The sequence below is a fragment of the Muscardinus avellanarius genome, assembly GCF_963383645.1.
Source record: "Muscardinus avellanarius genome assembly, chromosome: 10".
Classification (NCBI taxonomy): domain Eukaryota; kingdom Metazoa; phylum Chordata; class Mammalia; order Rodentia; family Gliridae; genus Muscardinus; species Muscardinus avellanarius.
The window spans coordinates 104,134,965-104,151,134 of NC_137796.1; the positions used below are offsets into that span (position 1 = coordinate 104,134,965).

The following is a 16,170-nucleotide window of genomic DNA, read 5'->3' on the forward strand; positions in this document are numbered from 1 at the left end:
AAAATCATGGGAAAGAGGAATAACAATGGAGCAATGAATGCCCACAACCCCACAACATTAGAGACTGATAAAACAGAAAATCAGAGATTTCTAGAAGATAAAATCAGGAAGATAACTGTAGAAATAATAGAGGTGTTTCGTAAAGAATTCAGAGAGCCAAAAAGAGATAAAGGATGCAATTAATGAAGTAAAGGCCTCAATTCAAAGTACAAACAACCGATTAGACCACATGGAGAATAGAATTTCACTCATAGAAGATGATCACTCCAAAAATGAATGCATAGTTTCTAATTTAGAAAAAAAACCAGACAGCAGGAATCTGACATTGAAGAAATATGGGCCCATTTTAAGAGAGCTAACCTAAGAATAATTGGAATAGAGGAGGGAAAAGAAGGTGAAACCAAAGGGATTAACAATCTCTTCAAGGAAGTAATAGCAGAAAATTTTCCAAACATAGAGCAAGAGGTCGATACACAGATCCAGGAAACTTGTAAAACTCCCTTTAGACAGGATTGGAGAAGAGGATCCCCACGCCACATAATTGTCAAAATGACCAATGTGAAGCCAAGCAGAGAATCTTAAAGGCAACAAAAACAAAGGGCCAAGTGACATTCAGAGGCAAACCAATTAGAATCACTCCAGACTTCCCAAACCAAGTCATGAGAGCCAGAAGGGCTTGGAGTAACATATTCCAAACTCTGAAAGAAAACAACTTCCAGCCAAAAAGTTCCTACCCAGAAAAACTTTCTATCAAATTAGATGGGGAAATAAGAAGCTTCCATGACAAACAGAAGCTGAAGGAATTTATGTCTTCAAAACCAGCACTAGAGAAAATACTCAAAGAGATTAACTATAAAGAAGAAATAGGTAACACACACCAGAACCAGAGAAACAAGGCTCTCCATCCAACAGACAACTAAGATTGGTTATCTGTGGAGATGATTCATTATTTATGTTAGTCTTTTACCTATCTCTAAATTGTATTGTTTGCTTTTATTGTTGCTAATTTTTAGGATTTCTAGTTGGAATATTAATATACCTTCAGATATAGCATTTGGAAATATTTTATCCCATTCTATCAGTAACTTTTAACTCTGTTTACATTGTCTTTGGATATACAATATTTTCTTATTTTTTAGGGAGTTTGTTTACCCTTCTGTTGCCTGTGCCATTGAAATCATATTCAAAAATCACTGCCAATTTCAATGTTGTGAGGTTTTATGACCCAGATTTTCTTCTAAAATTTTATAGGCTTAAGACTTATATTTAGGTCTTTTATCTATTTTGAGTTAATATTGGTATATGGTATTAGGTAAGGGTCCAATTTTATTCTTTTTTAAAAATTAATTTATTTTTTTATTAATTAATTTATTTTTAAAATTGGTGCATTGTAGTCATATATCAATCACATTGGAGTACAAGACTTGAGAGGATAAACAAGCACACATCATCCAATTAGCCCTCATCCAGCCCCCATCCCATTCCCTCTCCCTCCCTAGATCCCATGCTTCTTTGGTGATTAACTTTGATACATTTGTTTATGTACCTCCTGCGTTTTCTTTATTTTATTTTTTATTTATTTATTTTTTATTTTTTATTAATTTATTTTTTAAATTGGTGCATTGTAGTCATATATCAATCACATTGGAGTACAAGACTTGAGAGGATATACAAGCACACATCATCCAATTAGCCCTCCTCCAGCCCCCATCCCATTCCCTCCCCCTCCCTCCATCCCACATTTCTTTGGTGATTTACTTTGATACATTTGTTTATGTACCTCCTGCGTTTTAAAGAGGCTCTGTCCTCCAGTATTACATACCCTCTGATTGGTCACATTAGTTGCTTCACTATAGAGCCCTTTCTATAGCTCAACCTCTTCCTGTTGCCCTTTTCCTCCTAGTTATTGCTGATTAAGAGAAGCATCTGATTTATATTTTCTGCGATATTTCTCTGTGCATACTGCGTTGCAAGTACCAATCCCACTCTTGATGGTCCCAGTAGTGGCCTGGCTACTCAGTGGACTGATCCAGACCTCGCTGGCTCAAGCAGTGGCCTTGCCTCATGGGAGGCCCCAGTTCTGGTCTTGCTGACCCCTGCACCGGTCTAACCCATAAGCTGGCTTTGGTCCCGGCCTTGGAGGCCGCAGGAGTGAACTTGCCTCACGCCAGGCTCCGATGCTGGCCATTGGCCCCTGCACCGGCCTAACCCCTTGGCAGGATTCCAATCCCGGCCTCGGAGGCCCCAGCACCGGCCTAGCCTCATGGCAGGCTCCAATGCCGGCCTCGTTGGCCTCAGCACCGGCCTAACCCCTCGGCAGGCTCCGATCCCGGCCTTGGAGGCCCCAGTACCGGCCATGCCTCACGGCAGGCTCCGATGCCGGCCTCGCTGGCCCCAGCACCGGCCTAACCCCTCGGCAGGCTCTTATCCTGGCCTCGGAGGCCCCAGTACCGGCCATGCCTCACGGCAGGCTCCGATGCCGGCCTCGCTGGCCCCAGCACCGGCCTAACCCCTCGGGAGGCTCTTATCCCGGCCTCGGATGCACCAGTACCGGCCTTGCCTCAAGGCAGGCTCCGATGCCGGCCTCAGAGGCCACAGCACCGGCCTTGCCTTACGGCAGGCTCCGATGCCGGCCTCGCTGGCCCCAGCACCGGCCTAACCCCTCAGCAGGCTCTTATCCTGGCCTCGGAGGCCCCAGTACCGGCCTTGCCTCACGGCAGGCTCCGATACCGGCCTTGGAGGCCCCAGCACTGGTCATGCCTCACGGCAGGCTCCGATGCCGGCCTCGCTGGCCCCAGCACCGGCCTAACCCCTCGACAGGCTCTTATCCCGGCCTCGGATGCCCCAGTACCGGCCTTGCCTCAAGGCAGGCTCAGATGCCGGCCTCGCTGGCCCCAACACCGGCCTAACCCCTCGGCAGGCTCTTATCCCGGCCTCGGATGCCCAAGTACCGGCCTTGCCTCAAGGCAGGCTCAGATGCCGGCCTCACTGGCCCCAGCACCAGCCTAACCCCTCAGCAGGCTCTTATCCTGGCCTCGGAGGCCCTATACTGGCCATGCCTCACGGCAGGCTCTGATCCAGCCTGGCGGCCCCAGCACCAGCCTAACCCCTCGGCAGGCTCCGATACCGGCCTTGGAGGCCCCAGCACTGGTCATGCCTCACGGCAGGCTCCGATGCCAGCCTCGCTGGCCCCAGCACTGGCCTAACCCCTCGGCAGGCTCTTATCCTGGCCTCGGAGGCCCCAGTACCAGCCTTGCCTCACGGAAGGCTCCGATGCCGGCCTCGCTAGCCCTAGCACCGGCCTAACCCCTCGACAGGCTCTTATCCCGGCCTCGGATGCCCCAGTACCGGCCTTGCCTCAAGGCAGGCTCAGATGCTGGCCTCGCTGGCCCCAGCACCAGCCTAACCCCTCAGCAGGCTCTTATCCTGGCCTCGGAGGCCCTAGTACTGGCCATGCCTCACGGCAGGCTCCGATGCCGGCCTCGCTGGCCCCAACACCGGCCTAACCCCTCGGCAGGCTCTTATCCCGGCCTCGGATGCACCAGTACTGGCCTTGCCTCAAGGCAGGCTCCGATGCCGGCCTCGCTGGCCCCAACACCGGCCTAACCCCTCGGCAGGCTCTTATCCTGGCCTCGGATGCACCAGTACTGGCCTTGCCTCAAGGCAGGCTCCGATGCCGGCCTCGGAGGCCCCAGCACTGGCCTTGCCTTACGGCAGGGTCCGATGCCAGCCTCGCTGGCCCCAGCACCGGCCTAACCCCTCAGCAGGCTCTTATCCTGGCCTCGGAGGCCCCAGTACCGGCCTTGCCTCAAGGCAGGCTCCGATGCCGGCCTCACTGGCCCCAGCACTGGCCTAACCCCTCGGCAGGCTCTTATCCTGGCCTCGGAGGCCCCAGTACCGGCCTTGCCTCACGGCAGGCTCCGATCCAGCCTCGCTGGCCCCAGCACTGGCCTAACCCCTCGGCAGGCTCCGATACCGGCCTTGGAGGCCCCAGCACTGGTCATGCCTCACGGCAGGCTCCGATGCCGGCCTCGCTGGCCCCAGCACTGGCCTAACCCCTCGGCAGGCTCTTATCCCGGCCTCGGAGGCCCCAGCACCGGCCTTGCCTCATGGAAGGCTCCGATGCCGGCCTCGCTGGCCCCAGCACCGGCCTAACCCCTCGACAGGCTCTTATCCCGGCCTCGGATGCCCAAGTACCGGCCTTGCCTCAAGGCAGGCTCAGATGCCGGCCTCGCTGGCCCCAGCACTGGCCTAACCCCTCAGCAGGCTCTTATCCTGGCCTCGGAGGCCCTAGTACTGGCCATGCCTCACGGCAGGCTCCAATCCAGCCTGGCTGGCCCCAGCACCGGCCTAACCCCTCGGCAGGCTCCGATACCGGCCTTGGAGGCCCCAGCACTGGTCATGCCTCACAGCAGGCTCAGATGCCGGCCTCGCTGGCCCCAGCACCAGCCTAACCCCTCAGCAGGCTCTTATCCTGGCCTCGGAGGCCCTAGTACTGGCCATGCCTCACGGCAGGCTCCGATGCCGGCCTCGCTGGCCCCAGCACCGGCCTAACCCCTCAGCAGGCTCTTATCCTGGCCTTGGAGGCCCCAGTATCGGCCTTGCCTCAAGGCAGGCTCCGATGCCGGCCTCGCTGGCCCCAGCACCGGCCTAACCCCTCGGCAGGCTCTGATCCCGGCCTTGGTGGCCCCAGCACTGGTCATGCCTCACGGCAGGCTCCAATGCCGGCCTCGCTGGCCCCAGCACCAGCCTAACCCCTCGGCAGGCTCTTATCCCGGCCTCGGAGGCCCCAGCCGGCCTTGCCTCATGGCAGGCTCTGATGCTGGCCTCGCTGGTCCCAGCACCGGCCTAACCCCTCAGCAGGCTCCAGTCCCGTCCTCGGAGGCCCCAGTACCAGCCTTGCCTCACGGCAGGCTCCGATGCCGGCCTCGCTGGCCCCAGCACCGGCCTAACCTCTCAGCAGGTTCCGGACCCGACCTCGGAGGCCCCAGCACAAGCCTTGCCTCATGGCAGGCTCCAATGCCGGCCTCGCTGGCCCCAGCATCGGTCTAACCCCTCGGCAGGTTCCAATCCCGGCCACGGAGGCCTCAGTAGTGGCCTTGCCTCACAGCAAGCTCCGATGTCGGCCACTGGCCCTGGCGCCCACCTAACCCCTCAGCAGGTTCCAATCACTGTTTCTGTGGTTATTATTTCAAAGGTTCCAGGTGTAATGTATCAGATCTCTGCCTCCCCTGAGTATTTGCCACTGGCATTGCCACTGCCTCCACCGTTTCAAATCCTTCCCAGGCTCTTTTTCCACTCTGAATGTTGTCCAGTGTTCCTAAGCATGCGTGATGGTAGCATTCGACATTTGGTGTAATTTCTCCAAAAAAATAAAGTTGGTAGGATCCGGTTTCTGCTTCTGCTGAATACAAGTCTCTACCACCATCGTGGAGAACTCTTTCAACACCGCATTTCTCCTTGGTCTCCGCTAAACTCTCTCCTTACAGGTGATGTCTGAGATTCTTAACAATATAGAGAAATAGCAGTCCTCTTTCACGGCTAATTTTTCCATAAGTTCCAGTGCATTTAGATAAGTTTTGTCTGCATCTCCAGTGTCCTGGCATCCATAACGGCTTTCTTCCCTCCTTTCCGATATTTTTCTTTATCTTTTTCTGTTCTGGGCCCGGTTTCTCCAGGGGTCTGGCATGCTACGTGTAGTTCGGCCTGGGGCCCAGAGTCCCGCGACCCGGGCCCTATCTGGCGTGCCCCGCGCGAGACCCCCGCCCAGAACCCAGCATCTTACTGGGCCCGGTTTCTCCAGGGGTCTGGTGTGCTACGCGCAGTTCGGCCTGGGGCCCAGGGTCCAGCGACCCGGGCCGGCTGTGTGCGCTGCGCGCGACCCCCGCCCAGAACCCAGCGTCTTACTGGCCAATTTTATTCTTTTTCATGTAATTATTTTTCAACAATATTTAGTTAAAAGATTATTATTTCTTCCACCAAATGTTCGTGGAAACCTTGTCAAAAATAACTTGATAATATATGGAAGAATTTATCTCTAAGCTTTTATTTAACTCCAATGGTTTATGTATCTGCCTTTATAACAGTACTACACTGTTTCAATTATTGCAGCTTTATAAGGTTTGAAATTAGAAAATATACATCTTCTAGCTTTGTTCTTTTTCGAGATTGTTTTGGGTATCTAGAGTCCATATACCATATTAGGATAGATTTTTTTCTGAAAAATAAATAAATAAATGTATGATAGTTTCACCTAAAAAAAAAAAAAAGAAAAAATATTCTCTGGTAAGAAAGAAAGCAAAAAGAAATATTGAAATTTTATCTTTAAAAGTCATCAAAAGCTTGGTATCAGACAAATGAAACTGTTATGTGAGATTATCATTGTTAATTTTGGATAAATTGCTATAATACTAGATGTCAACCACTAAGCCAAGCATGGGAAGGAGGAATGGGGAGGGAACGGGGTGGGGATCGGGTAGGGGCTTACTGGTTGATGTGTGCATGTATGTCTACAAAAGTTTTTTTTTAATCCCATTATGATATATGAATACAGTGCACCAATTAAAAAATATAAAAAAATAAAAAAAATAACTTGATCATATATAAAAGGAAAAAATATATATCAAAGTTAATCAGGAAACCAAGCATGAGAAAGAGGGAGGGGGAGGGAAGGGTTCGGGATGGGTAAGGGCTGATTGGGTGATATGTGCGTGTATATCTCCACAAGTTTTTTTTTTTATCTCATTATGATGTATGACTACAGTGCACCAATAAAAATTTATTTAAAAAAAGATACCTCAAAAAAGGAAAATTAGAGACCAATATCCTTGATGAACATAAATGCAAAAATTCCAAACAAAATACTAGCTATACGCATTCAAAACCACATCAAGAGAATTGTATACCACGACCAAGTTGGTTTTATCCCAGAAAAGCAAGGTTGGTTCAACATACACAAATCAAATACACATTATTTACCACATAAATAGAATGGAGAACAAAAACCACATGATCATATCAATAGATGCTGAGAAAGCATTTAACAAAATCCAACACCTATTTATGTTAAAAACACTGCAGAAAATTGGAATGGAAGGAATGTATTTCAACATCATTAAGGCAATATAAATAAACTCAACATCAACATCATATTGAATGGGGGAAAAACTGCAAGAATTTCCTCTAAAATCAGGAACAAGACGAGGATGCCCACTATCACTACGCCTTTTCAATATAGTCCTTGAGATTCTTGCCACAGCAATAAGACAAGAGAAGGAAAACAAAGGAATTCAAATAGAAAGAGAATTAAAACTATCCTTATTTGCAGATGACATGATCCATTAACTTGAAGACCCAATGAACTAAAGACCACTGGAGCTGATTAACCAATTCAGCAAAGTAGCAGGATACAAAATCAATCTAGAGAAACCAGTTGCTTTTCTTTATGCCAACAATGAATGTACAATGAAAGAAATAAAGACAATTCCATTCACTATAACCTCAAAATCAATAAAATACCTAGGAATAAACCTAACCAAAGATGTAAAAGACATCTACAATGAAAACTATAAAACATTAAAGAAAGAAATTGAAGACAATCTTGGAAGATGGAAAGATCTCCCCTGCTCATGGACAGGCAGAATATATATCATCAAAATGGCCATTCTGCCAAAAGTGATCTATAGATTCAATGCAATTCCTATTAAAATACCAACAACATTCTTTATAGACCTAGAAAAATCACTCACAAGTTTTATATGGAAAAAGACCCCAAATAGCCAAAGCAATCCTTAGCAATAAAAACCAGGCAGGAGGCATCACAATCTTGGACTTCAAATTATACTACAGAGCAATAGTAGTAAAGACAGCATGGTATTGGCGCTTGGGAGGCTGAGACAGGAGGATCGCACAGGTTTGAAGCCAGCCTCCGCTGGCTCAAGAGACCCTGTTTCCAAATAAAAAATATAAAAGAGGTCTGAGAGTGTAGCCCGGAGGTAGAAGGCTCCTGGGTTCTATCCCCAGTACCACCAAAACAAACAAACAAACAAAAAACCCAAAACAAAACAAATGGCCAATAGATACATGAAAAGATATTCAACATCACTAGCCATCAGGGAGATACAAAGCAAAACTTGAGATTCCATCTAACCCTAATCAGAGTGGCAAGCATAAAAAATCACATAACAACAAATGCTGGCGAGGATGTGGGGAAAGAGGAACTCTTTTACACTGTTGGTGGGAGTGCAAACTAGTTCAGCCACTATGGAGATCAGTGTGGAGATTCCTTAGAAAACTGGGAATAGATCCACCATACGATCCTGCCCTACTACTCCTGGGTAACTTTCCAAAGGGGTTGAAATCAGAGAACTTCAGTAACATATGCATACCCATGTTCATAGCATCAGAATTCGTAATAGCCAAAATATGGAATCAACCTAGGTCTCCATCAACAAATAAATGAATTGCAAGATTATGGGACATACACACAATTGAATTCTACTCTGCTATAAAGAAGACCAAAATCATGTCATTCTCAAGAAGATGGAAAGACCTGGAGAACATTATGTTGAGATCAGCCAAGCACAGAAAGAGAAGGGACTTATGTTTTCTCTAATATGCTCAAACTAGGGAGTATTAGGGATACCAGAGGGACCCCAGATAATGGAAGGGAAACCTCATCAAAGCAAGAATGGAAGGGTAGGAGAGGAAGAAGGCTGAAGTTGATTAATGAAGAACCTACATCCGAATTTGTGTAAAAATATAAATATAGCATGGTTAACCTGGAGAACTCATTGTTGGGAGGGGAGAAGGGAAAGTGGGGGGAAGGGTGCCAAGCATAGTTTGATTGTATGCCATTTTCAATATGTTCCACATTAAAAAAAAAAAAAAACAGCCCTCTATCCACTGAAGAAATTGAATGGTTAAAAATTTCCCCTCATAGGAAACTCCAGGTCCCAATGGTTTTACTGGCTTAAGTAACATTTAAAGAAGAAATAATTGTTCTATAAAATCTCTTCTAGAAAATTAAGGAGGGAGCCGGGCGTGGTGGCGCACGCCTCTAATCCCCGAGCTTGGGAGGCGGAGACAGGAGGATCGCGCAGGTCCAAAGCCAGCTGCGCTGGCTTAAGAGACCCTGTTTCCAAATAAAAATATAAAAATAGGTCTGGGAGTGTAGCCCGGAGGTAGAAGGGTTTCCAGGAACCCCAGTACCACCACACACACAAAAAAAAAGAATGAAAATTAAGGAGGGAATATTCCCCAATTCACACCATAAGGTAAGCATAACCAGACAAGAGAACTACAAGAAGACCACAGACCAGCATCATTCATGAGCACATGCAAAGATCCTGAACAAAATTTTAGCAAAGTAAACCCAGCAACAGACATAAGTGCCGCATTCGGTGGCATTAACCCAGAGTGATCATCACCAGGAGGCTGAAGGGAGCTTCCTGAGGCAGGTGATGTCTGGGCGGAAACATGACAGGCAGCAGAATTCCAACAGACGGTGATGAAGAGGGAGGAGCAGGGAAGGCTGCAACAGCAAAGAAGGCAGCGACTCTCTGGGTCAGGTTGGGTGTGCTGGCACTCACTCTGGTGGCTGAGGGCTTTCAAAGAAGCTCCTATCCTTGGGAACCCTCCCAGACCCAGGGCTGAGCCCCCAGGACCAAGTCTGGACTGTCTGCTGTGCTCGCCAGCCAAAACTCTTCCAGAGGAAGACACACCACCAAGCAACAACCACCAGATTTCTTGCTCAAGAATTTGAGAGTAGAATGGAGACAGTCCCAGCCTAGGATTTGCTGTGACCAGATGAGAGCCCTTGAGGGAGGCCCATGAATGCTCTGCCGAGGTCCCCAAAGGTGGTCAGTTCCTGTAACTCCCTAGGTTTTGCACCAACCACTCGAATCCCGTGAGCTACCCTAGAGGTCTTCCTGTAAACTCTTTTAGTTTCAGTTACTGACAGAAGTTTCTGTTGCTTGTAACCAAAAGAACACTGACAAGTTCAGTGAGAACCATGACAGTTGCCTGAAGTCTGTCACTGTGAAAGACATCTGCCACTGCATGCCATTTGAAAACCCCAGGCTAGAGCCAAGGATCTGTGAGGGGAAGTCCTCGGAATCGAGTCAAGTTGGAAAGGCACCCACTTTGACTGGTACAGAACCCCACGTGACGGGCACAGGGAGGGGAGAAGGTCAGAGTGTCCCAGTACAGGAAGGTTATCTGGCGGTGCTATCGAGGGGGAGCGTGGGTTATAAAATATGAGCTTGGCCCTTGTAGGAGGCGGGTCATTAGTCCAGTCTAAGCCTCACTAGAGGTGTCTTGGTTCCCATCTCCACCCGGGCTCTGAGTCAGGCACTGGGTCCACACACACTGCAAAGGGAGACCTGCCACATCTGACGAGTAAGTACTGAAGAAGCGGGGAGGGGCCAAAGGGCACGCAGCTCAAGCCTGGGTGGCAGTTACCACCCAACAGCGATGGCAGAAAGTGTTTATTGTGGGAATACAAGTGTGTGTTTCAAGGTGTGGCTGAGACGCGTGGGTAGGTGTCTCCGGCCTGTACCTAGCAAGAGAGACTGCAGAGCTGGCAATGAGGGGCAGGAGGGCGGGCCTGGGGGAGTGGTGGGCAATCCATGGTGGGCTCCACACAGCCCACGGAATGTAGCTTACCCCCAGGAACTGAGGCCCCATGGGCCGGGCACTGAGCCAGGAGCTGGAGGGGGTTACAGAAGCCACGGGAGGGAGGGAGTGAGACTGGAAGGAAGTGTTAACAGGATCGGGCGGCTACCACGCTTCTTTTGCTTTTGTATTTATTTATTTATTTATTTATTTATTTATTTATTTATTTATTTATTTTTTGCAGTACTGGGGATTAAACCCAGGGCCATTCTATGTCCAAGCTATACCCCTAGTCCTATTTTTTATTCTCTATCTTTGAAACAAGCTCTCACTAAGTTGCAGAGGGCCTCGCTAAGTAGCTGAGGTGACTCTGAACCTGTGATCCTCCTGTCTCAGCCTCCCAAATACTAGGATTACAAGCGTACACCACCACGCCTGGCTCTACCACACTTCTTTTCAAAGTCTCAGGCTGTGGGGCCGGGGGTGTAGCTCAGTGGCAAATCACTTGCCTAGCATGCATGAAAATCTAGGTTCAATCTCCCATCACAACCAAAGAAAAAGATCTCAGGCTGCGTCATCAGGGGCGTCCTGAGCACGGTGACTTATCCCTGAGCAGAGCCGGCTCAGTCTCAGTGCTGTTTACTAAGGGTAGGGCAGAGCAAACGATGGCAGACACAGGATCGGAAGGAACGGAGCACTCTACACGGATGTGACGCAGCGTGCTGAGCTGTGACGATGCGAGAGAACAAGAGAAGAACAGACACGGGATGCCCACTCGGGGTGGGGCCCAGCAATAAAACCACACACACTCCTACTGGGGTTTGCAGGGATCGTGGAAAGTGTAGCATGAACTGCCTTTCAAGAGGAGAGCCCAGGGACAGGTGGGAGAGGAGACATATTCTTTTGCCACCAATCATTTTCATATATACTTATTTTTTTGTGGTACTGGGGTTGAACTCTGGGGCATTCTACCTCCGAGCTACGTTCCCAGCCCTTTTTATTTTTTGTTTTGATACAGGGCCTCACTAGGTTGCTGAGAACCTTGTTATGTTGCTGAGGCTGGTGTTCAGCTTGTGATCCTCCTGTCTTTCTTGCAACTACTGGGATTACAGGCATGCGGCACCATGCCCAGCTATGATTAATTATTTAAATACTTAGTTATGCCGTGTATGTTTGAGTGTCTCTAGCCATAGGCCTTCTGAGTAAAAACCAACTCCACCTACTCCCAAAACCTCCTAAAATGTCAACTGACGTAATGGCTCATCAAAGCCAAGCCTGGCTCTGGGCAGGGACTGAAAGGAATATTCCAGAGTTTTCCTTTGGGGAGATTCTGATATGGAGGTTTCCACTGTGCCTGTGTCGAGCCAGGTGGGCAAACACCTGGGCTGTTCCCAGCAGCGGCAACAGGGGAGGGAATGACGAGTCCTAGTCAACTCTCAACTCCGCAGGAGCTGGACCCTGGCCACGCACCTCAACAGGGGAAGCCAGAGACCACACCTTTCTTCAGAAAGGAAATCTAGGTTTCCACAAAATCCACCCGGGTCTATTTTAGCCCTGAAGCCATAGCAAGAACAACAAGTATTATAAATAGCAAGCTCAAGGTTACAATTTGACTGATTTCAGTTCTGATGTTAGGAAAGCGGTTGTTGGCGAAGGCAGTTGTAAAGCAAGGGTCGACAGAAAGCCACAGTGTGAAGACAGTCGCACTGTGTTAGACAGTCAACACTCTAACCTTTCCCCATATTGTCTGAGTCACCAATTCCTGTGGCTTCAGTCTAGAAAAACACCTGAGACACGCTAAAGAAGCTGAAGACCAGTTTTGTGGGCGCTGGACTTGGGAGCCAGAAAGGAAATTCTTCCCCCAAAGCACTCCCGCCTCCCCTCCGGGCAGCAGGAGGGTGCTGCTGAGCACCGTCAGAGGCAGGAGGCAGCCTGCAAACGTGCCTACCTTTGTTGTGAGACATGGCGTACAGGAGGCAGAGCACGAAGAGGGCATGGTAGTCGTCCTCGGGGTTGTCCAGGGCATGGTACACCATATCCAGGAAGGGTCTGGAAAAGAGAAAGGCACGCATGAGCTTCCTGGCAGAGAGCGCACAACTGCCCCCCTGCTCTCTCAGCCCGCTGGAGCGTGGCGGGTCCACCGCGTGCCTGGTCCAGTGCCGTGCCCTGGGGACGCTCACACAAATGAGGACGGGCTCTGCCCCTGCAAACTGCTAGCTAGAGGGGGACATGACCAAGGAACAGGCCACTCAGTCACTCAACCACCGTGCACTAGGTCTCCTGGACTGGGGAACAATGATACCAAAGTGCCCGCCCTTGGGCACTCCCATGTTAGTTAGAAGACACAGAACAGACATTTCCCATTACATCGAAGTGATGTACATCACACCAGAAAAGCCAGAAAACAGGAGAGCACACCAACAGTAGCAGACAGGCCAGACGACAGGGTGAACGAGTTTGAGAACCCACAACTGCCCGGCTCACATTCCGATTCTACCTCTTCTTGGCTACAAACCCTGAGCAAGTCACCCCAAACTCTCCTCGCCCCAGCTGCGTGCAGGCGCTAGAACCCGTAGGGCATGAGTGAGGGCCTTCCGGCACTGCGGAAGGGCCAACACCGGCAGCTGCTTTTTGGTTTCTGTTTTTAGCATTCCAAGGGCTCTTCTCCATGATTTCCTTCTGGCAGGGTCCTGGCCCAGCAGTTTCTTGGACCGATATTCCCTGACTCTAAGAATCGATAGTGAGGTCTCTAATCTCTGGTGCTCTGTGGGCGAGATCTAAGGAGCGGCTCTCAGGACTGGAAACCGCCCAGGTGCCGCCCTTCTAGGGGAAAGGCCTGGCCTGGACAGACTCCTCAACAGGACAAGAGAACGCACAGATCAGGCTCGGAGGCAGGAGGCTCTGGTCCTGTGACCGCCCGTACTGTCCCCCTCTGGATGCCAGTGGAGGCCAAGGGAGCCGAGCAGCCCAGTGACTGAGCAGGGCCGTGCCTGTCCCCTGGAAAGACATGACTGCGAGGCGCTCTGTGGGGAGCAGAACTGGAAGAGTGGCACCTCTTGATCTTTTATTGCTTTTTGGAATTTTGAACTCTACAGATCAATACAAAATACTAAACTGGAAAAAGTACTGAAAATATGCTTGTCATAACATTTCAAGTAAACATGTGAGACACAAAGAATAAAAGTAAAATCTCAGGGGGGCAGTGATGTTCAGTCTTGTTTCTTTGGCGCCCTGCGGGGATGCCAACTTTCAGATACAGTCTTAGTTTGCCATGTGTGGATTTAGGTTTCTATGAGCTTCCAGTGATCATTCTTCAGAGAAAGAGAGAGACAGAGAGACAGAGATGGGGGAGGGGGGGAGAGAGAGAGGGAGGGAGAGAGGATGTGTGTTGATTACTGGGGATGAAACCCCGGGGCATTCTACCTCTGAGCTATACTCCAGCTCTACTTTCTTTTTTATTAGGAAACAGGGTCCCACTAAGCTGCGGGGGGCCTCTCTAAGTTGCTGAGGCTGGCTGTGAACCTGCGATCCTCCTATCTCAGCCGCTCAAGTGCAGGAAATACAGGCATGTGCCACTATGCCTGGCTAATTCTTCCAAATTTTAGAGCAAGAAAAAGCATACAATTTTTTTTGTAAGCCAGATGCTTGAAATTTGGATTATATGTCATTTGGGAATGATACAACTAAGTACGAGAAGAAAGGGAGAGCTGGATGTACCATCTTTTATGAAATGAAGTATTATGAAGCCACCAAGCATTTTATTTACTAGAGTATAATGAAGTGAAAAAGATTCTTGGGTTTGTAATTAGATATAAAAGGGGAAGAATAAAAAATGACAGACATGAGCTACCAGGAAAGAGAGGGAAGAATTCCCAGAAAGTTGGCATCAAAAAAAAAAAAAAAAACTGGTAAGAAATAAACAAAATGGTAATAACGTCTGCCTTTGGATATTGGGGTTATGAAGACTTTTGTTCCTTTTTTAATCTTTCCACGATTTTTTTTCACATTTTCTGAGTGTGCATCATTTTCATACTTTTTAAGGTTTTATTTGCTTTTTAAGAAAATAATGTTTTGAATGGTTTTAGTTTCTTGGGTCTATATTTAACCCTGAATGCAGATAGAGCCCATAATTGTTGAGGGAATATAAGAACTGTTCCACTTTTTACGATGCCATTTTCTGGGCAAGTGGATAAATGTCAAGATTCAGTTTCCGTCCCAGAGAACAAATGGCCACCTTCCCTCACCCCGCACGCTCCCTGCTCAGTGCTGGGAAATCGGGACAGAGGGCTGTTGTGGTCTCTGACAACTGTGGAACAAATACCTTTGGAAAGCAGACGCAACTCTCCACTGTGGCAAACCTCTTCCCTGGCATTTGGTCTCAGAAAAGAGCAGAGATCTGGTCCAAAGCTCCTCAGGCCAGCAGATGGCCTAACTCAAGTCGCCTCCACGACAAAGCCACGAGGTCGAAGACACCAGTTACCGCCACCCAGATTAGACTCTCCATCAACTCTTAAGAAAATCTCTCCACTCAAAGTCAGAAAAGGAGGAGTCATCAACCCCAGGAATCAAATGTTGCAACTTGGTCTGCTTCCATAGAAAGGGGCCAATGCACAGGTATCTTTCTCCCTTTAGCAACAGGATTATTGTACTATGCAAAATATCTACTTCCTTTATTATTATGTTCCCAGGTATTAGATCTTAAGGAACGAAACCTCACGATATTCACCTAAAAGCAGCAGCTACAATTCCACCAAGACACACTTGGTTTGCTCAGCACTCCTCCGTGACTACGCATCTGTGGGTTTTCCAGTTCTTCACATTTTTACTAATGCTGGTACCAGGCATCTAAAAGTCACCCGACCTTGTGTACTTAGAATGGCTTTCTTCACTTTCAGCAGCTCGGGAGCTGCATTGCTTTGTTGTTGCTATTGTTAAGCAAAATCCAAAAGGCCTCTGCAGGCGTGGCACCTGGGCCTGTCCGTCCACACTGTACCGACTCCATTGCTTTTGTATTTACCAAAAACTAAACTGGCTCTCTCGCACAGCTCATGAGAATTCACACCATCTGCTGGATAATTGAAACATTTGCCAAGTAGACATAAACAAGATGAGGAGAAGAAAAAAAAAAACTAGCGGACTTCAACTCATTTTAAATTGAACTAACAGCCAGGGATGGTGGCGCACGCTTGTAATCCCCGCGCTTGGGAGGCGGAGACAGGAGGATCTTGCAGGTTCGAAGCCAGCCTCAGCTGGCTTAAGAGACCCTGTTTCCAAATAAAATATAAAATAGGTCTGGGAGTGTAGCCCGGAGGTAGAAGGCCCCTGGGTTCTATCCCCAGTACCACATAAATAAATAAATAAATAAATAAATAAATAAATCTAATAAATAGAAAGGTTCAGGAAGCAAATGTGCCACTGGCCCAGAGAGGAGCCACGCTGCTGTGCGCGCGTGGACACCAAGTGTGTTTGTAAGAAAGTCACTGCAGGGGCCCGTGTGGTGGGGGTGGGGATTTAGTAAGCAGGGAAAGCACGCCGAAAGGGAGAGGCCTTAACAGT

At 48.7% G+C, this 16,170-nt stretch overlaps 1 protein-coding gene across 1 annotated transcript in view; it reads right to left on the reverse strand.

Moving 5' to 3' along the window:
- CLEC16A (C-type lectin domain containing 16A) overlaps positions 1 to 16,170 on the reverse strand; it is a gene marked incomplete at both ends in the record, with an annotated part of 240,689 nt that overhangs the window by 157,906 nt on the left and 66,613 nt on the right. Inside the window, one exon of the mRNA XM_080704466.1 lies at positions 12,563 to 12,663. Within this exon, the coding sequence (XP_080560592.1) occupies positions 12,563 to 12,663 (101 nt within the window). The remainder of the gene's footprint in view (positions 1 to 12,562; positions 12,664 to 16,170) is intronic.